General features: G+C 34.8%; 1 protein-coding gene across 2 annotated transcripts; it reads left to right on the forward strand.

Moving 5' to 3' along the window:
- LOC127097908 (myosin-6) lies at nt 1-22,891 on the forward strand. 2 transcript variants are annotated; one of them, XM_051036396.1, is made up of 39 exons: nt 2-371; nt 2,429-2,557; nt 2,873-3,016; nt 3,116-3,261; nt 3,376-3,535; nt 3,695-3,753; nt 3,858-4,017; nt 4,501-4,650; nt 4,753-4,889; nt 4,989-5,135; nt 5,248-5,349; nt 5,860-5,917; nt 6,302-6,403; nt 7,968-8,005; nt 8,159-8,285; nt 8,427-8,597; nt 8,691-8,822; nt 8,936-9,045; nt 9,131-9,191; nt 9,701-9,878; nt 9,977-10,182; nt 10,340-10,459; nt 11,011-11,109; nt 11,370-11,582; nt 11,689-11,828; nt 11,993-12,107; nt 12,191-12,235; nt 12,330-12,413; nt 12,504-12,674; nt 13,270-13,425; nt 13,506-13,691; nt 20,127-20,252; nt 20,372-20,442; nt 20,588-20,687; nt 20,851-20,907; nt 21,359-21,415; nt 21,872-21,952; nt 22,019-22,101; nt 22,384-22,891. In XM_051036396.1, exons 1-39 carry the CDS (start codon nt 369-371, stop codon nt 22,496-22,498), a joined length of 4,539 nt encoding a protein of 1,512 aa, XP_050892353.1. In that variant the 5' UTR covers nt 2-368; the 3' UTR covers nt 22,499-22,891. The 2 variants fall into 2 exon arrangements, with proteins under 2 accessions (XP_050892352.1, XP_050892353.1); XM_051036395.1 differs by having other exon boundaries at nt 1-371; nt 2,873-3,261.
- Nucleotides 22,892-23,351: the final 460 nt, after the last annotated feature.

Below are 23,351 nucleotides of genomic sequence, written 5' to 3' on the forward strand. Positions count from 1 at the left end.
TCGAAAATAAACTTAGACCAGAAGACGGAAATGGTGAAGAAAGAAAAAGAGAAAGAAACGGAGAGAAAACGCGAAGACAGAAAAGCCACACCAAAAGCTTAAACTCTTGCTCAAAAGTTTTGTTATCGCACAAGGGTTTAAGCTTATTTTCTCCCTCAAATCCATTAAATTTCATCCGTATATACACAAACACAACAGTATTTTTTCAGTCGGTTCATTCATATAGATAGATATAGCCATTTATATCTTTATTTTCATCATTCGAAATTTCGAAGATCTTTCAATTTTTGAAGTGTAGCTGCTACCATTGGAGCTAGATCCAGAATCATCACAACCAGATTATATTGATCCGATCAATCTATCATATAATGGTATTGATTTACTTATCGTTCTTCTTCGTTTTCTTCTTGATTTTTTTTGTAGTCAAATTCAAGTCCTGTTTTGTGGGATTCCAGTTTGTTCGAGATTTTACTCTTATTATTTGTTTTTCAATTTTCAATTTTATTGGATTATGTATTGTTATTATTGCGGGATCTTTCTACTGAGAATTGGTTTATGTAATGGATTTTGATTTACTGTTCCGATTTGGGTGCTTCAACTTTTTTATTTTTTATTTTATCAATGTACACTTTGTTTATTACTGAGCGACATTGTCGGAATGCGATTATGGCGGATTGTGTTTCTGAGCTTATTGGATTATTGGAGAAATACACAAGTTCAACATTTTTTATTTTTTTATTTTTAAATTTTATATATTTATTTGCGGTCTATATATTTATTTTTGGAATAAGGGTTGTGCAGAAATTGGTTCAACGGTCAATACTTAATACAGTATCATTAATGGTATATGTGTTTGATCTAAGTATAATCTATAGGGATTTTCTTGAAATAGGAAGCTTAGACTATGGACTGCTGAGCTGATTATAATTTATAACTACTTATATGTTGCATCACCTATTCATTTATACAAATTTTCAACCATTCAAGTAATAATCCGTTTTTTTTTGGCTTTTGAAATTTGGATCGGAAATATAAGATGGAGTATGATGCAATTTTTTTTCTCTTAAATAAGCTTAATAAAAAGGGTCAGGGCTGATACCTTGAAAATGCTGATGCTGACCTTAATAGTAGTAACATACTTAATGCGTATGTGTGAATTTTATGGGCTTTTGGAGGGAAGATTTTGTCCTTTTTAACTGTTCTTGTGACTAAATGTGGACCTAATTGTTTAGTAATCCCCTCCTCATCAGAATATTCTATGTGATTTGTTTTTTTTCTTCATGAAATTATTGAGTAATTAATTAGTCTTCTCAATACTTCTAGCATTTATTTTTCCACATGTTTTCTTTAGGTTCTTCATGTTCAAATTCAAATTAGTATATCGGAGTGTACATCCATATTGGCGTGTATACACACACAAACACACACGAAACGTATCAAATGGGGATACTTTTGTTGTGAGAAAGTGAGAGGAGTGAATATTGGCCGTCAAATCTAATCACGAGATCAAGAAATAAAGTCAAGTGTCTTTGCTTAAGTGGTCATTTAATCATTTCATAAACTTTTAATTCTAGCCATCCATGTTTTGTATTGTCCATCTTTATTCCTATCACTTGATGTATCCCTCATATATATCATTACTAGGCAGTCCTCCATTTATAAGTATATCAAGTCGGCCCTTAACCGTCAATTCCCGCTATTGAATTAGTCCTTAAAATGACATGAAATTGGTTCCTAAAGAACATAATTCATACCATTCATTTATCATTAAAGGGACAATTTAATGTTTTCAATAAATGGGAAGATAATGTGTGTCATTTATATATGCTGAGGACCAAAACAGAGTAATGCACATCTTGTCTTTACTTTATTTATAACTGTCGTCGCTTGCTTAATTTTCTTTGAAGCTTGACTATGCTATGTACAAGATGTTGTCTTCTGATTCTTTTTTCGGCCTCCCTTTCACCCCTTAGGTGAAAGTTTATTTTGAATTATTTATTTTACACAATTGAGATTGATAGTTGCAATTTTCAAATGATGCCATTTGATTATAAGAAACGCGAAGTGCTCAGTTGAGTTGCAATATATGAACTAGAAATCCAACTGTGTCTTCAAACATGTTCTTTCAAACCAACATCTTAGTTTAAGTAGCAACAAGCCTGCTATTCCTTAAGTGTAGTATTGGGTTTTAAGACTTCTGAATAGAAAAAAGGTACTGGGATAGTTTTACTCTCTTAATTGAGTCAGCTTAGCTCAACTAAGAGTAGTTTGGGTCCAATTGACCAATTTATGATTTATGAGGCATTTATTGATGCTTTCAACCACATGAAACAGACACCAAACAGATGTTGGTTAACTATGCATTCATTTTAATATGGAGGATATGGATCTTATTGGTTTATTGTAGTTCTGACGCTCTGCATTACAGGCCACTGCTGCCAGTCCTATTGTTGGTTCCCAGGTTTGGGTGGAGGACTCTGATGTAGCTTGGATGGATGGCGAGGTCTTGGAGGTTAATGGAGAAGAAATAAAAGTCCTTTGCACTTCAGGAAAGAAGGTGAGAATGTTTTGTATAGTATCATTTATTAAAATCCCTTCATTTCTCTAAGCAAGTTATTTTCACGCTCTTTGAAACTACCACTTCAGGTTAATGGTTTGCTATGAGTGATTTAAAACCTTAAACATGAATGCTTTTGATTTGTGAGAAAATTTTAAGAGTAGAATAATGATAATAGGGCAGTTTAGTACTTGCAGTATCATGTAGTTAATTTGGAGTGCTAGATATAAATTTTTGAAGTCAATTCATAACTGGGAACTTTCTGATGTTTTAACTTTGTGAATCTTGGTCACCTCTTTTTCTTATAATTTGTAGGTTGCTGTTAAAGCTTCCAGTGTTTATCATAAAGATACAGAAGCCCCACCATGTGGAGTGGATGATATGACAAAGCTTGCTTACCTGCATGAACCTGGTGTTCTAGATAATCTGAGATCAAGATATGATATCAATGAAATTTATGTGTGTATTCCATACGCTAACTGTTCAAATTTTATCTCCTTTGTATTGTATCTTAAAGTTTTATACTTGGTATGTGCTTATGGTGAATTTTGCTTCCAGACTTACACTGGGAATATATTGATTGCTGTGAACCCTTTCATAAGGCTTCCTCATTTATATGATAGCCATATGATGGCACAATATAAAGGAGCAGGCTTTGGTGAGCTAAGTCCACATCCTTTTGCTATTGCTGACTCGGCATATAGGTATATCTTCCCAGATTAAATTAATCAGTCTACTAGTCTGACCATACGCCTTGTGGGAAAAAGCTTCCATTATTGGTTGTTTTAGTCTGACTTTATAGATTATTGTGGATGTAGACTTATGATCAATGAGGGAGTCAGCCAGTCAATATTGGTTAGTGGTGAAAGTGGGGCTGGTAAAACAGAAAGCACAAAGTTACTTATGCGCTATCTTGCTTACATGGGAGGTAGAGCTAATGTTGCTGAAGGTAGAACTGTTGAGCAGAAAGTCCTGGAGGTAAATGAATTAATCCTTAATAGAATTGGTATTTCGGCAAGCTGTTTGACTACCATTTATTTATGTTGTTTTACAACCCTTTCCTGCATCTAAATTTGTGGAAACCTTGTCATATCCACTTAATTGGCCTCATTTCCCCCCTTTTCTGATTATTTCCAGTCCAATCCTGTTCTAGAAGCCTTTGGAAATGCAAAGACTGTTAGAAACAATAATTCAAGGTAGGGGGTTTTTGTAAGCTTTTTCCCCCTTGTATTGGTGCAGTGCAAATTTTATGTTTCCATCTTATTTGTATTATTTTTCATTTCACTTATGACTTCTGCAGTCGTTTTGGTAAGTTTGTGGAGATTCAATTTGATCAGAAGGGAAGAATTTCTGGTGCTGCTATCAGAACTTACCTGCTGGAAAGATCACGTGTTTGCCAGTTGTCGGATCCAGAGAGGAACTATCACTGTTTCTATATGCTTTGTGCTGCACCACCAGAGGTAATTGAATTTCTTATGCGCTGAATTAAAATTAATGTGACAATGACTGGAACGAATCAAATTGTAAATGTAAAGCAATTTTTTATGCACACATTAATTGATTCCTGAATTGAATCATAAATATAAGTAACTGACAATCAGAGTGATATGTGGCAATGGACCCGTATAGTGGTTTGGTAGAAAACAAGAGAAGGTAATTGAATTTCTTTTGCCCTGAATCAAAATTAATGTGGCAGAAAGATTGGAACGAATCAATATGTAAATGTAGAGCAATTGTTTATGCATACATAAATTGATTCCTGGATTGAATCATAAATATAAGTGATTGACAATCAGAGTGATATGTGGCAATGGACCCGCATAGTGGTTTGGTAGAACGCAAAAGACAGTTTCTTTTCCTTTCGTCATTTTTCAATACTATTTAGAACACTTAGGGGAAAAAGACATGATTGTTGATATTTTTGTTTTATTTATCTTTGGCAGGTTATTCAGAATTATAAATTAGGAAACCCAAGAACATTTCATTATCTAAATCAAACAAATTGCTATGAGATAGAAGGGCTTGATGAGTCTAAAGAATATTTCGATACAAGAAGAGCAATGGATGTTGTTGGAATAAGTTCTGAGGAGCAGGTATTTTATAGGGAGCTTTTTTATGATCATAATGCAGTTCTTAAAGTATGATCTGTGTTTCAATTCTTCTTTTTCCTGTCCTGCCTCCCAATCACCATTCAGGAAGCAATATTTCGAGTGATTGCTGCAATTTTACATCTTGGCAACATTGAATTTTCAAAAGGAGAGGAAATGGACTCATCTATGCCCAAAGATGAAAAGTCTCAGTTTCATCTACAGACCGCAGCTGAGCTTTTCATGTAGGCTAACATTGCAAGCTTGCATTGCTTATTCTCTCAGTAAGGTTTACATTTCATCTCCTCTTCACGTGAACTCCTTGGTTTATCATTTTTATCTAGGTGTGATGCAAAGGCACTCGAAGATTCTCTTTGCAAGCGTGTAATTGTAACTCGTGATGAAAATATTGTAAAATGCCTGGATCCAGAAGCTGCTTCACTGAGCCGAGATGCTTTAGCTAAGACTGTGTATACGAGGCTGTTTGACTGGTAAGTCTTTGAGCATATTGCAGAAAAATATAGTTTGAGCCTTTGATTGATTTACTGATTAATTGGTCAATTTGTTCCGAGTTCCGTGTCTAAATTTTGTCATCTTTTGCAGGCTGGTAGATAAAATTAATAATTCAATTGGTCAAGATCCTGATTCAAAATCCTTAATTGGTGTGCTGGATATTTATGGTTTTGAGAGTTTCAAGACTAACAGGTCAGTTATTGATTCACATTTTGTTATGTAGTTAATCTGTATTAGGTTTTATATTGGATATAAGTATAACTTACCCTTACAAAACTAGGTTGTAAGGTAAAGGGTGCCACTCTTTATAAACTCCTTTCAGGCCTTATCTCTACTTAATGCGGGACTTGAATTTTTCCCTATATTGTGGGATGATCTCTTCAAGTGACTATCCGAGAAAGGGTTCTATTGAAAACCAAGTTTGTAATCCACTACACTCAACTCCAATAATTACCGTTGTGGCTACCAATCAATGGAGAGGGGAATTCTTTTATGTTTTCACTCCTGTATTTAAAACCGTTCCAACTTGAATTTCTCCACTTTTATCCTCTTAAAAAATCACAAGATATTGTCAATTAAACTAAATTCTAAAGATATTTATTTCCTTGTCATCCATTAGTATTGATAGTCTAGGTCTCCAATAAATATTGGTAGAGATGTCGATTTCGTATTTGATACCTAGTTGTTCTGTGTACATTGCAGTTTTGAGCAATTCTGTATTAATTTGACCAATGAAAAGCTCCAGCAACATTTTAATCAGGTTTGTTTGTGAGAGAGGTTTTATTCTTGATAATTGTTGGCATCTCTAGTTTGTATACTTGAAAAAGAGACTAGGAATTTTGAAGTTATGGGTTTTATATAATAAGAGGAGAGAAACAAGGACTTTTAATATAGAAAAACGTGATGATACCTTGATTGTAACTTAATACAAAATACTGAACGCTAATCCTAATATATAGGGATACAAGATTCCTAATCATAAATAAATAGGGAAATCAGGAAAAAACTAATCTTAGGAGATAAGCTAAGATAGTCTAGTGTAGTATGAAGACATTATAATATATTTTATTCAATTCTAACAAGGATACTCATTTCTTGTCGTTGACTTGTGTTCTTGCAATGTTTGAATATATATATTCGGCAGCATGTTTTCAAAATGGAGCAAGAAGAATACAAGAAAGAGGAGATTGATTGGAGTTACATTGAATTTGTTGACAATCAAGATATTTTGGATCTCATTGAAAAGGTCTTTCCTTCTATCACCATAACTATATATTAATTGGCTGTCTCTTTTAACAAACTTTTGTGTAAGATGCTCATTCCTGGTCTATGATCTAAATGTGGAGGGTGATGGTTGTAAAATTTGGCCGGGTCTCAACTAAATAGAAGGGATTAGCTTGAATACTAGCGTGTGATAGAAGGTTTAGTGAGGCTTCCTGAATGTTTTCTTGGATGATGACTTAAATAATTCTTTAGCATCAATTTTACCAAAAAACTAAGTGTAGGCACACACCAAAGCATGCCTATCTATTTATCTAATTATTGCAGAAAATAGTGAATATAAATAATTTAATATTTCAAATGTTTGCTCGTATGACAAAAACATGAACTTTTGAGGAGTTTTCAAATTTTAAATTTCTACTCCCTAAATATAGTTCCCTTTTCAGGAAAAATTTATATTTTGAAAATATCCATGACACTTTTCCATATTAATATAAAAAAAGATAAAAGATCCGTGTGGTTTCAAATTACTGTAGATCTAGTTACGTTCAACAAAGTCTGCTTAATGTCAAGTGTTTGGATGGGTGAGAAACAAGGTATTTGGTTGAGGACCATGGTTAAAGGCATGGTAATATGTTTTTTTTTTAAAGGTGTGGCATTTTTTTTTGTTACAGAAGTTTCAAAATTGAGTCCTTTATTTGTAAATATGATCCTTGGAGAAAAAAGAAACAAATTGTTTCGTATGTTAAACATGCTTGGGCCTTGGAATTTTTAATCTTTAATAATCTTTTTAAGGATATATATTTTTTTTATACAGTTTGATTTTGAATAAATATAGTTATCATAGTGTGTGTAATCTTAATTTATTGTATATCAAATCGATGACTTCACTTTTGTAATTTGATTGCTTCATAAAATCTTTGCTTCATAAAATTTGATTGCTTTTGTAGTGAGTAAAATTGATGACTATAACTTTCTATTTTGGATAAACTTCTGTTAGTTCTGTAATTCTTACTGTATACTTCTGTAGAAAAATATATTTCTTTTGAAGTGAGTAAAGTTTTACACGTTACCTGGAATGGTAGTAGTTAAAAATAGGCTAATGGGGTGCTGGGTGATGCTTAGTCTTATTTAACCTTTATGATGCATCCATACTTAAACTTCTTCATCCACCATTCCTATATTTATGTGTTACACTGTACACAAATATGCCACACACCTATTTTCTTTCCATTTGCATGTTTTTTTTTCTTCATGGCAGAGGTAGATTTAGGACATGAGTAAAATCTTTTGAAAAGCTGGAATGATGGTGTTATAAATTGATGAGGTGTTGAGAATGATGAAGTTTTAAATTTTTGTCTAATAAAGGACTAGAATTTGAACAAAGTTCAATAAGAAGGGTAAAGCAAAGCATGGTTACCAAAAAATTATATTTACACATTGAGTTTAGTCGGATTGACATTATACCATCAAGGCATTTTAAATGATTTTGCCATTATTCTTTAAAGGCTGATAACATAATTGCGATTGTGCAATAGCATACATTAGTGGATTTATCAATTTTTTTGTTTTATATATTCATTTTTCAGAAACCTGGAGGCATTATTGCTCTTCTCGATGAAGCTTGGTATGTATACCCTGTACTGTTCCTTTGAATTAGTATTGATATTGTGGATATTAATATCTCTGTACCTCTGGCTTACTTTGTTCATTTTACTCTGCTATAAATTTTAACTATTTTTATCGATGCTTAGATAGCGTATGTGTATGTTTTTTGCAGTATGTTTCCTAGATCAACAAATGAAACTTTCGCGCAAAAGCTGTACCAGACGTTCAAAAACCATAAAAGGTTCAGCAAGCCCAAATTGTCCCGCAGTGACTTCACAATTTGCCATTATGCTGGTGATGTAAGTTGGCAGTAGTTTTTACATATTTTCAGATATATAATTGTAATAGATAGGTTAGTTACTTGATTGAATATAGCAGCAGAATGCTAAATATGATTTGTTTCTACTGATCAACTCACGCCTAACATGTGGAAATTCTAGGTCACTTATCAAACTGATTTATTCCTGGACAAGAACAAAGATTATGTTGTTGCAGAACATCAGGCACTTTTGTATGCTTCCACATGCCCCTTTGTATCGGGTTTATTTCTCCCCTCACCTGAGGAATCGTCCAATAAATCAAAATTTTCTTCAATAGGTTCCCGGTTTAAGGTTGGTGATTTTTTCTCCTTTCGTTTTTTACAAAAATATGATTTGGTTTTCATCCTTATGCACTTTTGATATCCTTGTTCATATGTCCTGCAGCAACAACTACAAGCTCTACTTGAAATTCTTAGTTCCACTGAGCCACACTACATTCGCTGTGTTAAACCCAATAATCTTCTAAAGCCAGCAATTTTTGAGCACAAAAATGTTTTGCAGCAACTGCGCTGTGGAGTAAGTCTGCTTGCACTCTTGTCCTGATTCTGGATCATATAGTTATAGTGATAATTGAAGTTTAAATTGTAGTTTGTGAGTTTGTGCTTATTACACAGTATGTCTGCTTGTAGGGTGTCATGGAGGCAATCAGGATAAGCTGTGCTGGCTTTCCCACCAGAAAAACATTTGATGAGTTCGTGGATCGATTCGGGCTTCTTGCACCTGAAGCTTTGGATCGTAGGTAAATAAGTTGTTAATCTTCCTTCCTTGTCAGACTGTTAGCTTTATTATTTTAAAAATCTTGATTTATTGTGTTTCAAATTTAGTTCTGATGAGGTCACTTCTTGCAAGAGGATTTTGGACAAGGTTGGACTTAAAGGATATCAGGTAACAATTTCCATGCGGTCCACTGACTTTATTCTTTGAGATTTATTATTGTGTTTGACTTATATCAGCGGAGTTTAGGATATGGTTTGTTTTTGAAATGGATGCAACACTTTTCTATCAAATTAACTGAGGATCACTTGAATTAGAACATTGCTATGTTTTATTCAGTAATCTTCATTGACTTGTAAATACTAAACTCTCCAAGATTTATCCTATTAAGTTCTAATAATGTTTTTAACTTTTTGGGAACTAACTTGGTTTGTCTGGTTGCTGTTTTAAGTTTCTGCTGGGACGACAACTATGTTTTTCTTTTCTTTGTTCTTCCATGTTTCATGACCATTGCAAGGGCCGCAAATCTTGAGAGCATAGTTTAAGTTTAGAAATGAGAACTATTTTGTGTCTATCTCTTCTTTGTTAAGTGTGTTAATGAAAACTTTAAATGGCCATCTGGCAACTGCTGATATGTACTGTCTTGTAAATTATTTTAAGGGTTCTCTTTATTGCTGCAGATTGGTAAAACCAAAGTGTTTCTTAGATCTGGTCAAATGGCTGAACTAGATACTCGTAGAAGTGAGATCTTAGGAAAGTCAGCAAACGTTATTCAGAGGAAAGTTCGTTCCTATTTGGCCCGCCGAAGTTTTGTCTTGATTCGCTTATCAGCTGTACAGATACAAGCTGCATGCAGAGGTATTTGCTAAGTTTCTTGAAATATTATTCTATTTGTCCTATTTAGGCAACGCTTAAACACGAGAAGACTCACGTGTCCTTTTATATGCTGCTCACAGGACAACTTGCTCGGAAAGTATACGAGGGATTGCGGCAGGATGCTTCTAGTCTGATCATTCAGAGGTTTTTCCGCATGCACATCGCTAGGAAGGAATACAAAGAATTTTACAGCTCAGCTATTTCTATTCAAACTGGTATGCGAGGTATGGCTGCTCGTTGTGAGCTGCGTTTTAGGAAGCAGACCAGTGCAGCCATTGTCATTCAGGTAGAGAACATTTAAAAATTCATCATCGTAGAATATTTTAAAGTATGTATTTTATAGTTGGAAATATCTATACATCCTCCACAACCATTGTTTCTAAGCTTGGATTTAATTTTATAATTTTTATTTATTTTAATTTGTCTTTGTGACTGTATTGCAGAGCCACTGCCGGAAATACTTGGCACAACACCATTTTATGAACTTAAAGAAGGCAGCAATTGCCACCCAATGTGCATGGAGAGGAAAAGTCGCTCGGCGAGAACTACGAAATCTCAAGATGGTAACTACATCCTCCCCTCACGATTTTTTTTAATCAAGCAATGAATTGTTTTAAACTTTTAAATAATTTAGGAAGTATATAAATTTTCCAGATAGGACTCAAGACAGTAGCTATTAAAGTGAGTTCACCTCTGTACATTGATAGAAGGAAAAATGTACAAAGTTTAGATACCCTTTCTTTAATATTTTTATTTTCCTTGTCCTTCCATATACGTCACCGTGACTAGACCTTTTTTTTCTTACATTTTGTTATCTAAGGTCTATAAGAAAGATTTGCACAAGATTGCATAACCCTGCAGTATCAGCTGTGCATTTCTAGCTTACTTGAGTGTAGCATTGCTTATGAAAAAGTACATTTGGAGTACAACTATCTGTGGTTATTGAACCTTATATTAATAGTTAATTATTTGTGCATTTTGTTAGGATTAAAGGATTATGCAATTTTGTCGGTTGGAAAGGGCATTTGTTTTAAAGCTCTTGTTAACTTACGATTGCTATCTATCCACATATTTAATTTGTTATTCAGTGATTGAAACTTTTATTTTCTATCAGGCTGCAAGAGAAACTGGAGCTCTTCAAGCTGCCAAAAATAAACTTGAAAAGCAAGTTGAAGACCTTACATTGAGGTTGACGTTGGAAAAACGCCGCAGGGTAGATATCTATTATTTTAAGTGTGAACTGCCTACTGTAGTTGTTCTATTGTACCAAACTGGAAGTTTTCCTGATCTATGTTAAGCACATCAATCAACTTAAGTTATTTATTGTAACAAGATTTGTTAGCTCTAACAATACTTATCTGGAAACTTTAATTGGTGGAGTAAACTTGACTTGTACATATTAACTTTTTTTTAGACACAAACACTTTCTAGTATCTTTCTTGCAAAGCTTCTTAAATCTCTGAACAAATGTAGGTTGACATGGAAGAAGCAAAAAAACAAGAAAATGAAAAATTACAATCTGCTTTGCACGAGATGCAACTTAAGTTCAAAGAAGCTAAGTCATTGCTTCAAAAGGAGCGTGAGACTACAAAAAGAGAAGCAGAGAGAGTGCCTGTCATACAGGAGGTTCCTGTTGTTGACCATCCTTTGTTGGAGAAGCTAACTAGTGAAAATGAGAAACTCAAGGTGAGCTGATTATGAGTGTTGATCTCTGCTCTGCACTAAAACAGAGTATTTTTTATATTTCGAATTTTCGTACCATTAATCTTGCACTTCCTGGAGTGTATTTCAGACCTTGGTTAGTTCCCTGGAAAAGAAAATTGACGAAACAGAGAAACGATATGAAGAGACCAATAAAATCAGTGAAGAAAGGTTGAAGCAAGCTTTGGATGCTGAATCAAAAATAATCCAATTGAAAACTTCTATGCAAAGGTTTTGATTTGTGATTAATGCTTCATTGGTATCTCATACGTATAAAGTTTTTATCATTTAAAATATTTCTTGGCTTAAGTCTTTGAAGTTGTAACCATTTGTTGACCATTAAATGAAAAGAAGTGTACAATTATGACCTTTTTTACTTAAATAAATATTGGTAGGCTTGAAGACAAATTCTTAGATATGGAATCCGAAAACCAGGTTCTTCGTAAACAGTCTCTGCTTAACTCATCTGTGAAAACAATGTCAGAGCACCTTTCTACCCATGTATACGAGGTAAGTTATGCTTGCTTAAGAAGAATTTCCGTATTCTCTGTATGCAAAGCTGAATCTTTTGGACTATTGATTTTTATCTGCAGAAGTTAGAAAATGGTCACCATGTGGTAGAAGATCAGAAAGCTGCTGTAAGTACATTACTTTCTACTCTTATTTACATTCCTTTTCTATAATATGCCAGCTTTTTTGTTGAGTGGTTTCTAAAATGAGTTATCTTTGCAGGAAACACCGAGAGTCACACCTGTGAAACAGTTTGGTACAGAATCCGATAGCAAATTAAGGAGATCCTACATTGAACGTCAGCATGTGCGTGCTTAAAATTAGACATTTACTATGTCAGTTCTGTATGCTAATATGCTATTATGTTAACCTTCTTAACTCTCGTTTCAAATGTAGGAAAATGTTGATTCCCTTATAAATTGTGTTATGAAAAATATTGGATTCCAACATGGAAAGCCTGTTGCCGCATTCACCATTTACAAATGTCTTCTCCACTGGAAATCATTTGAAGCTGAAAGAACAAGTGTATTTGATCGCCTTATCCAGATGATTGGTTCTGCAATTGAGGTAACTTTTTTAGTTAAAGATATAATATTGTAATATTTTGAACCTTCACCTAATAACTTGAACTTCTAGGGAATTTAATCCTTGAAATTGTATTAGAACCTGTATAACTAAATGGTTATGAGATCAATTGTTTTTGTCCATGTCATAATTGCACCGATTATTGTAAATTCCTATTTAGTAGATTCAAAATAATGAATATGTAGTCTTGTGGAATGTAGTGTTCATTATCTGTTTATAATTGCTGTATTAAGTTGTTAGGTGTGTGTGTCTCTGTTTGTGTTAAGCTCTATCTATTGTGTTGATTTGTTTACTATTTCAAATTACATATTAAAAGTTAATGAATGCAAGTGTAAATGTTGCGTTTTGCATTTGGTAGTTTCATGGTTCAACTGTTAAGTTGCCCTCCAGCAGCTTCTTTAAAGAGTTTATAATTATAACATTTATTGTAAGTTATTGTCATTTCTGTGTTCTTAAATGATATGATTCTATTTCTCAGCGAAAGTCTATAATTATGGTTTTTTTTTTGCTTAAGTGTAAAGTAAATAATGGATCCCTTATCTCTCATAACTTTTTTTCTTCCTTGCTTACTTTCCAGAACCAAGATAACAATGATCTTATGGCCTATTGGCTATCAAATACGTCTGCACTATTGTTTCTGCTCCAACAAAGTTTAAAATCAGGTGGTTCAACTGATGCAACCCCAGTAAGAAAACCACCAAATCCAACATCACTCTTTGGAAGAATGACTATGGTAATAATCTTACAATGTTTGTAGTCTATTCTCCTTTTCACACTTAAAAGATTTCATATATATTTGAGCCTGAATTGTAGGGTTTTCGATCATCTCCTTCTTCTGCCAACCTTCCTGCCCCCTTGGAGGTTGTACGCAAAGTAGAGGCTAAGTATCCTGCTTTGCTTTTCAAGCAACAACTCACGGCCTATGTGGAGAAAATATATGGTATCTTGCGGGACAACTTGAAGAAAGAGTTAACATCATTTACTTCATTATGTATCCAGGTAATTTTGAATACAACAGTTTAATTAAATCTGAATGGAATGGGTATAGTTGAATGTATGGGTGGCAAATAGGTATGCCCGTCCCACAAAAGCCCGAAAATAACGGGGCAGACATGCATAGTTGAGGGTGCGAGTCTAAAATTTTGGCCCGCTCTGCAAAAACACGAGGGTCGGGTGGGGCAAGCCTATGGGCACTGCACCTCGAAAGCTTAAAAATTGCAAAAATTTATGTTAATTCCTGCGCCCGCAAAAACGGGGCGGGGCAGACATATTATAGGTTACGGCCCTAAAATATTGGCCCGCCCAGTGTTGTCGATGGCGGATGGCGGAGAGGCAAAATCCCGCCATACCGACCGCTTTGCGGCGCCGTTATTGCAGATTATGGGGGGGAAAACCCGCAATAGCAGCCGATATTTACCATTGCGGCGAGCCCAAAAATCGCCATAGCGGCCATGGTGGGGCAATTTGATAAGACTGGGCCCGCCCCGTGAAAAAGCGCCAATGCTCGGCAAGCCGGACTCGTTTTGCCACCCCTAATTGAATGTATTAGAATTTGAAATTTGGGTTGAACCTAACTCATCTCTATAAAATGGCTTTGTAAGGTGAGGGTGCCTAACTCAACCCTACAAAACCGGTTTGTTAGGTGAGGATTACTCCCATTTATAAATTATAAAACTAAGAGGTTGTTACACGGTTTATGTGATCCAAGAGATTGTCATATTTGTTGTAAAACTAAGAGGTTAAGTAACTTTTCTTGAAACAATGTTATCTTTTGTTCTCATAAGAGTAATGAACTTCATCAGAATCAAAAACATTGGATTTTCCCTTAAAATCGGATCACCTTACCATGGTCCACTTTTGAAGAAAATGGTGAGAAAGTCCACGCGAAGGAGGATCATCAATGTTTTTCCAAGAACTTAAATGAATTTTCAAACCAGTTCTCAACGTGTGACTCTTTAACACCCCCCTCATGCCCAATATTTTGGGCTTGGTACGTGGAAATAAATGGTGAGTGGCCCGATAACGGAAACATGCTAGTAGGTTGCCCAACGAATCTTAAATTGAACATGAATCTTGAATTGAGCGCTGATACCCCATCTTAGAATTTGGGTTGAGCGTAACTCATCCCCACAAAATTGACTAGTAAGGTGAGGAGTGTCACTCTATATAATCTTTCCAAGCTATATCTGTAACTAATGTGAGACTTGAGATATTTCCAATACACCCCCTCACGTCTATTGCGTGAATATAAATGGTGGATAGTCCGATGGCGGAAACGTGATAGTAGGTGGCCCAATGTGGATAGACTCTGATACCATCTTAAAATTGTGGTTCAGCCTAATTCATTGGAAAAAATAGGTAAAAGCTGTTATATTTTATTCGTCAGCCTTATGCTGATTTATATAGTGAAGATACAATTATTACAATTGATTTTCTCCTTAATGGAGAATAATGAAAAATAAAGGTAGTATTAAAGACAATAATAAAATCGGAAATAATATATTTTCCAACACCCCTCCTCAAATTGGTGCATAGAGATCTATCATGCCTAACTTGTCTATCAAATACTCAAAAGTAGGTCTTGCCAAACTTTTGGTCAGGATATCCGCAGTTTGTTGACTTGAAGTCACGAAGGATAGACATATGATTCCCGCATCTAACTTCTCCTTTATGAAGTGTCGATCAATCTCGATATGTTTGGTTCTGTCATGTTGAACTGGATTATGACAACTTTACTGTCAGAGTACAACTTCAATGGAAGCTCAATTTTCATCTTAAGTTCTTCTAGGACTCTAAGGATCCATAATCCTTCACAAATACCTTGAGACATAGCTCTAAACTCGGCCTCTGCACTACTCCTTGCTACAACTCCTTGTTTCTTGCTCCTCCATGTCACAAGATTACCCCAAACATAGGTACAATATCCAGAGGTTAATCTTCTATCTGTGACTGAACCTGCCCAATCGGCATCGGTGAAGATAGACACATTTTTTTCACTAGTCTTCTTAAAAAATAATCCTTTTCCAGGATTTCCCTTAAAATATCTCAATATCCTATAGACTGCCTCAAGATGTTCCTCGAAAGGAGAATGCATAAACTGACTCACTACACTAACTGAGAAAGCAATATCAGGTCGGGTGTGTGACAAATAAATCAGTTTCCCAACCAATCTCTGATATCTCCCAGTATCAACAGACACGTTACCTTCTCCCCAAAGTTTAGCATTAGGATCCATAGGGGTATCTGCAGGACGACATCCACTCATTCCTGTTTCTTTCAACAAGTCTATAATGTATTTCTGCTGTGAAACCACAATACCATTTTTTGACCGAGCAACCTCCATACCTAGAAAATATCTCATGAATTCCAGGTCCTTGATTTCAAAGTCTACTGCCAATTTCTCTTTTACTCTTGCCGTTTCCACTGTATCGTCTCCAGTAAGGACAATATCATCAACATAAACAATTAGGACAACAACTTTCCCATCGTGGGAGAATTTTGTGAACAAGGTGTGGTCAGCCTATCCTTGGATGTACCCTTGTTTCTTCATGGACTGAGTGAAATTTTCAAACCAAGCTCTAGGGGACTGCTTTAATCCATACAAAGACTTATTTAGTTTGCACACATTTGATTCAAATTTGTTTTCAAAGCCAGGAGGAATGTCCATATATACTTCTTCTTCTAGATCGCCATTAAGAAAGACATTCTTAACATCTAACTGATGCAAAGGCCAATCCATGTTAGCCAGCAAGAGACAAAAGAATTCTGACAGTGTTCAATTTTGCAATAGGAGTATCCAACAAAGACACATTTTATAGCACGTGGCTCAAGTTTTCCAACATTTTTATGTTCATGAACAAAGGCTGTGCAACCAAAGATTTTTAAAGTCAAATCAATTAAAACACGAGTACTAGGAAAACATTCTTTGAAGACATTAATAGGAGTTTGAAAATTGAGAATTTTGGAGGGCATTTTGTTAATTAAATACGCAGCTGTTAAAACAGCTTCGCCCCACAAATAATTTGGTACTTTATTTGAAAAAAGTAGAGCTCTAGCAACCTCTAGTAAATGTCTATTTTTCCTTTCGGCCACTCCATTTTGTTGAGGAGTATTATGACATGAACTTTGATGTACAATTTCATTTTTTAGAAAAAAATCATCCAGGATAGTGTTAAAATATTCTTTGCCATTATCACTTCTAAATACTTGGATATTTGTTTGAAATTGGTTCTGCACCATTAAAAAAAAAATTCTTTACAGCCTGACAAACATCTGATTTCCCCTTTAACAAGTACACCCAACATACTCTTGTATGGTCATCTATAAATGTGATAAACCATTTTTTGAGAGAGAGTGTACTTGTACGGTTAGGGACCCAAACATCACTGTGTATAACAGAAAAAGGTCTTGATGGTTTATAAGGCTGTATTGAAAACTGGGAACGATGATGCTTTGCAAATTCACATGCTTCACATTTAAACGAAGAAAAGTTCTTATTGTGAAATATCTTAGGAAACAAGTGTTTTAAGTAACGAAAACTAGGATGACCTAATCTTAAATGCCATACCATAATGTTGTCATCTTTATTATTCAAAACAGAAAAAGACTTAAAGCAGGAACTTATTGTTTTTGAAGCTAGTTGTGATGCAGATCCAATGTCAAGGTAGTAGAGTGCTCCACTCTCCTTAACACTATCAATCATCTTCCCCGAGTTCAAATCCTGAAAGACACAGTGAGATCGGAAAAAATTAGTTTGACAATTTATATCTTGGGCTAATTTACTGACGAATATTAAATTACAAGATAAATTTGGAACATGAAGGACATTTTTAAGAGTTAACATTGGAGACAACACAACTGACCCTTTACCTGCAATGGCTGAAAAAGAGCCATCTGCGATTCTTATTTCTTGATTACCTGCACATGGATTATATGAAGAGAACAAAATAGATTCACCTGTCATGTGATCGGAGGCTCCTGAATCTACTATCCAAGTATGACTGGGACTGACACTAAGAAATGCAAAATTACCTTTTGTTGCTATAGAGCAAGAAGGGGTTGGAGACTCGAGGAGTTTGTACAGTCTGTCTAGTTGCTCCGTAGTGAGTGAAAACTGAGACGGAGGAGGTTGCTGCCCTTGATCAGAATTACTAGCTTGAAATGCACGACCACTTTTCTTCTTCCAGTTAGGAGGTTTGCCTTTGAGCTTCCAACAAGTTTCACGTGTATGCCATTCGTGCTTGCAGTGATCACACTAAGGAATTTTGTCTGACCTTCTTCCCTCGTCAAGGTTCCTAGTAGGCAGAGCTGAACCTTCAGATTCAGAATTTCGTGGTGTCTTGTCCATCATAATTCCTTGCCGTGCCTCTTCCCTTCTTATTTCTGCAAAAATTTCACGAAAAGTTGGCAATGGTACTTTTCCTAAAACTCTACCTCTTACCTCATCAAGGTCTTTATTGAGCCCAGCGAGAAACATGAAGACACAATCATTTTCTTGCCTCTTGAGAAACAAAACACTGTCTTCTGTACACCTCCAATTGTCATCATGACAGAGATCTAACTCTTGCCACAGTGTTAACAGTTCATTGTAATAAGCAGTTACACTCCTGTCACCTTGTTTCACATGTCATAACTTTGATTTTAAACCAAAAATTTGAGAGGAGTTTTGAATATCAGAGTATGTTTCCTTAACAGCTTCCCGCACATCCTTTGCGGAAGGTAAAAACATGTAAGGCTTACTTATTCCAGTTTCCATAGAGCTAACCAGCCACACAATACTCAAGGTGTTTTTCGACTTCCATTGTTTGTAACGAGGGTCTCCTGTTGCCGGTTCAGCTAATGCTTCTGTTAAGAAATCAATTTTTCCTTTGCTATCCAATACCAATCGAACGGTTTGAGCCCATTCATTATAGTTATTCCCATTCATTTTAGGGATATTGACCTTAAGGTAGTACGAGGAACCTTCTTGATCATTACCGCCTATGTTGGAATAACCATCACCAAAAACAATGTCGTTCCTGTTTCCATTGTTGCCGTCATTACTGCCATTGTTTATGACCACCGGCGGTTCCTCATGTACGCTGTTTCTGCGGCCACCGCCCGATTCAGGTTGTGGTTGGTCGCCATGGTTGGATCCAGTGTAGGCCTGTGATGGTAAAGACCACCTGTTGTTGTTATTCGCCATAGGAGGTTAAACGGGTATGTGAATCGGGTCAAAAAAAAATATGTTGAGGAAAATTTTATGGTAACCCCTAGCCCAACAAAAATATGTTGAGGAAAGTTTTATGGTAACCCCTAATCCAACAAAAATAGATTGAGGAAAGATTTACGGTAACCCCTAACCCAGTGCTCTTGATACCATATTGGAAAAAATAGGTAAAAGCTGTTATATTTTATTCGTCAGCCTTAGGCTGATTTATATAGTGAAGATACAATTATACAATTGATTTTCTCCTTAATGGAGAATAATGAAAAATAAAGGTAGTATTAAAGACAATAATAAAACCGGAAATAATATATTTTCCAACACAATCCTACAAAACCGCATCCTTTTCAATGTGAGACTCTTTAACACTCCCTTCACGTCACACCCAACACTATTGGACTTGGTGCGTGGATATAAATGGCGGGTGACCCAATAGCGGAAGACTGATAGCAGATGGCCCAACGAAGAGAGACTCTGATACCATCTTAGAGTTGTGGTTGAGTCTAACTCAACCCTCCAAAATCTCATCCTTTTCAATGTGGGACTTTTTAACACCACCCTTCACGCTCAAAACTATTGATGTGAGACTCACTTATTGTGCTTGGTGCGGGGAGTTGCCCTCACTTATAAACATATGTTCCGACCATATATTATTGATGTGAGACTCTTAACATCTTATCATATTCCACATCGTTCTCATATCTTGTCCATTTACACTGTCTTCCTTTTGGAGATACATTATTGTTTCTAGAAATTTCTAAAAGGATTCTGGTCCTCCGTCGTGTTTCTAGTCACATAGGTTTTTAATAGGTTGTTTGGGCTATTTGGTGGTTCCTAAATCAAAGGGGGTCCTGTCTTTTTTTCTGGATGGTCATTAGATTCTAGAGTTGGTAAAACTGTAGTTGGTCAAGTGCAATGGGAACTGGTTTCAGATGTCGGGTTTCTTTGTGGTACACTAATACCATAGGATGCTTGGGGGTTTCTGATTTGTATAGCAATTAGTGGCAGAATTATCTTGTATGCAGTTGTTAGGTCCCTGGTCTAAATGTGTGTTGAGTAGGTGTGTTCTTCAAGTTTTTCGTTGTATCCGGCTGGTTTACATTTTCTTCTTGTAATTGTCTCCTAAGTTTTGGGACATCTTGTTCTAAAACTTGGTGTTTCGAATAAAGTTTTTATCCTATATATTTTTTAATACTGTTACTCATGCAATTCGAATTCCTGATGTACAGGCACCAAGAACATCAAAGGGAGTCTTAAGATCTGGTCGATCATTTAGTAAAGATTCTCCAATGGGTCACTGGCAGAGTATTATTGAATCCCTCAACACCTTTCTCTGTACTATGAAAGAGAACTTTGTAAGAAACTATATTATGGCTTATTAACATTCTGAATATTGTGTGATTACTTTTTTTTTGGACCCGTCTATGCTATTTATAAAAACTACTTATACATGATATATTGTTTTGGGATTCAGGTGCCTTCTGTCCTTATCCAAAAGATCTTCTCTCAAACATTTTCATATATTAATGTTCAATTCTTCAATAGGTAAGTAGTTTCTACGTGCATGCTTTGACATACCTTTTTTTTTGTCATGGTGTTTTATCTTAATCCCTCGACATAATTTGTTTTTTGGTTGTCATGGTATTTTTATCTTAATGTCTAACATTATGTTTTAATAAATGGTTGCTAGTCTTCTTCTGCGGCGTGATTGTTGCACATTCAGCAATGGAGAATATGTGAAAGCTGGTTTAGCAGAATTGGAGCTGTGGTGCTGCCAAGCAAAAGAAGAGGTATTTATTTTTGTTGATTGTATTGTGTTAGATAGGTTTTGAGTTATTGCATATATCACTTAGGTAGATAAGGTCATCACTTACGACTACTCTGCACGGCTTTTGAGTTGGTGGATGTGTCTTCGGAAAGTCTAACCAAATTGCCTTGGGTATGCACTTGCAGTATGCTGGAACATCTTGGGATGAGCTCAAGCACATAAGACAGGCGGTTGGATTTTTGGTAAGTGTTTCTTGTTTCGTAAAAATGGCACCATTTATCTTACTAATGTTTCGAAATTTTGATAAACAATGTGGTTTACCATGCATTATGTTATGCTTCCGCTTACTGTAATTAAAATCTGACAATTTCACCATTAGTTTTATCATAGGATAAATCCTGTCTAAAAGATAATAGTTTTAGCAGCAAAATTTTGTAGACGACTAATCTTTACAATTGTTCAGGTTTGCTTGGTAAACTAATCTTTAGCATCTATCTTTGTCGTGATTTTACTTGAGAACAAGTTGTTCATATTTATAAATCAACAACTTTAAAATAAATAAAAAATTGACAAACGTCTTAACTCTTAATTGAATAAGACAATATGAAGATTTATTTTGTTTTTCGAAATAAATTTTTTTGTGATCAAAATTCAATGTCTTAATTACATTTTAATTACTGTCATTTTGAACAGGTTATTCATCAGAAATATAGGATTTCCTATGATGAAATCATTAACGATTTATGCCCTGTAAGTATCTATTCATCTGATAATTTGTATGATAGTATGGGGTGTGCATCTCATTTATTTATTTATTAATATTATTAACCACTTATCTTTGACACAATATTATTAATCACTTATCCTATGATGAGCTCTTGAAATGAGTGTTTGATTTTATTTTTTTTACCTGTTGCTAAGGAAACATGATGATTTAGTGTCTTTCTTTAAGTAGCAATCAAGGTGTTTGTTTAGAATGTTTGTCACATTAAACTTGGAGATTGCATGAGGCTACTGTTAAGACTGAGATTCAAATTTATTTCTGCATTTAGTCCTAAAGATGGATTGAAAGGATATCAAGGAAATCAATATTTGCATTATATAACAAATGCATAATCTCTTGCTCTTTGCACTCATGCTCTGCATTTCCAAGTCTATATGTTTCTTTCACATGCCTCTTCCTTATTCCCAAATTTTTGTCATCAGATCATGAGTGTCCAGCAGCTGTACAGAATATGCACACTTTACTGGGATGCTAACTACAACACTCGAAGTGTATCTTCAGATGTAAGTGTTTATTTTCCACTATTTTGTCCAATATCAGCAAGCTTTTAACATACTGAAATCATTCAGGTCCTTGCAAGCATGAAAGTACTTATGGCTGAGGATTCTAACAATGCTCAGAGTGATTCTTTCTTGTTGGATGACACTTCCAGGTGAGAGTGCTTGCTTATGGAATGCCACCTGATGCATTTTGTTCTTTAGGAGTGAATATTGTCTGCCATTGTATGTTATAGAGGAGAGTTTATAGATGCAATTTCTTTGTTGTATGATATGGGAAAATAGATGCAGCTTATCCTTTTTCTGCTATCAATTATATCAGACATATAACTCAAACATTTGATTGTGATTTTTATTTAATTGATATTAGTTGAACAAAAGAAGATACTATTCAAATTGTTGTCATGTTTACTAACTGACTTTTACTTGTTATGCAGCATCCCATTTTCAGTTGATGACCTCTCTACATCACTGCAAGAGAGAGATTTTTCTGAAATGAAACCAGCAGATGAGCTTCTTGAGAATCCCGCCTTCCAATTTTTGAATGAGTAGGCGGCGGAAAAGGAAGCTTAGTAGTATACATTTATCATAGTCTTTAAGGAAAGCAACAGAATCAGTTGTTGATCCTTGCATAGTGGTTGTATATACAATTCTGTTTTCATTCTTTTTTCTTTCTACATATTTTTGTTTTGGTTTTACCATCTTGCTGAATCTTGTTTGTCATGTCTCCGTCCCTGCATCGTCATGGCTCTGGTGTAAAGTTATTTTTTCATTCTTTTCTTGACATTCAATTGTAAAATTTTCATTTTAGAGGGGGTAGGGATGTTATAATGATTAAAAAGTGACAGCTAAGCTTGGGGTCTAAGCTCACTTTCCACTTTTTGTATTACTGTGTAAATTGAAAAGAATGAACATTGATATATAATCAATAGCTTGTTCAACCTTTGCTTTGCTTTGCTTCTATTTTCTTTTGGTAACAAGCCAAGCTATTAAATGCATCATTGCCAAACAGATTCCACATTTAAACTTGTTTTAGGGGTGTAAATCAAATCAGACAAAATTGAATAATTAGAAAATTCAAACCAAATTAAAAAAAACCGATACGAACTAGTTTGGTTAAAAAATTAAACTGAACTGACATGTATAGCTATCTCATATTGTAAGTCCATGAAAAGATGGTCAAACACAACACAACATATGATGACAACCTTAGCCACGTCTTAATTCTATTTTTTATTAATTTGATTCTATATTAAAAAAAAAAAAAAGAATAATAATAATAATAATAATAATAATAATAATAATTAATAATAATAGTAATAATAATAATAATAATAATAATAATAATAATAATAATAATAATAATAAATAATAATAATAATAATATTCAATTACCACGGTTAAA

Source organism: Lathyrus oleraceus, chromosome 6, assembly GCF_024323335.1.
Source record: "Lathyrus oleraceus cultivar Zhongwan6 chromosome 6, CAAS_Psat_ZW6_1.0, whole genome shotgun sequence".
Classification (NCBI taxonomy): domain Eukaryota; kingdom Viridiplantae; phylum Streptophyta; class Magnoliopsida; order Fabales; family Fabaceae; genus Lathyrus; species Lathyrus oleraceus.

What these genes read in the sequence shown, in the direction of transcription:
- LOC127097908 (XM_051036395.1), top strand. An exon ending in ATTGCTGACTCGGCATATAG is followed by an intron (nt 3,262 to 3,375) that starts GTATATCTTCCC and finishes TTGTGGATGTAG; the next exon opens with ACTTATGATCAATGAGGGAG. An exon ending in GACAGGCGGTTGGATTTTTG is followed by an intron (nt 20,908 to 21,358) that starts GTAAGTGTTTCT and finishes CATTTTGAACAG; the next exon opens with GTTATTCATCAGAAATATAG.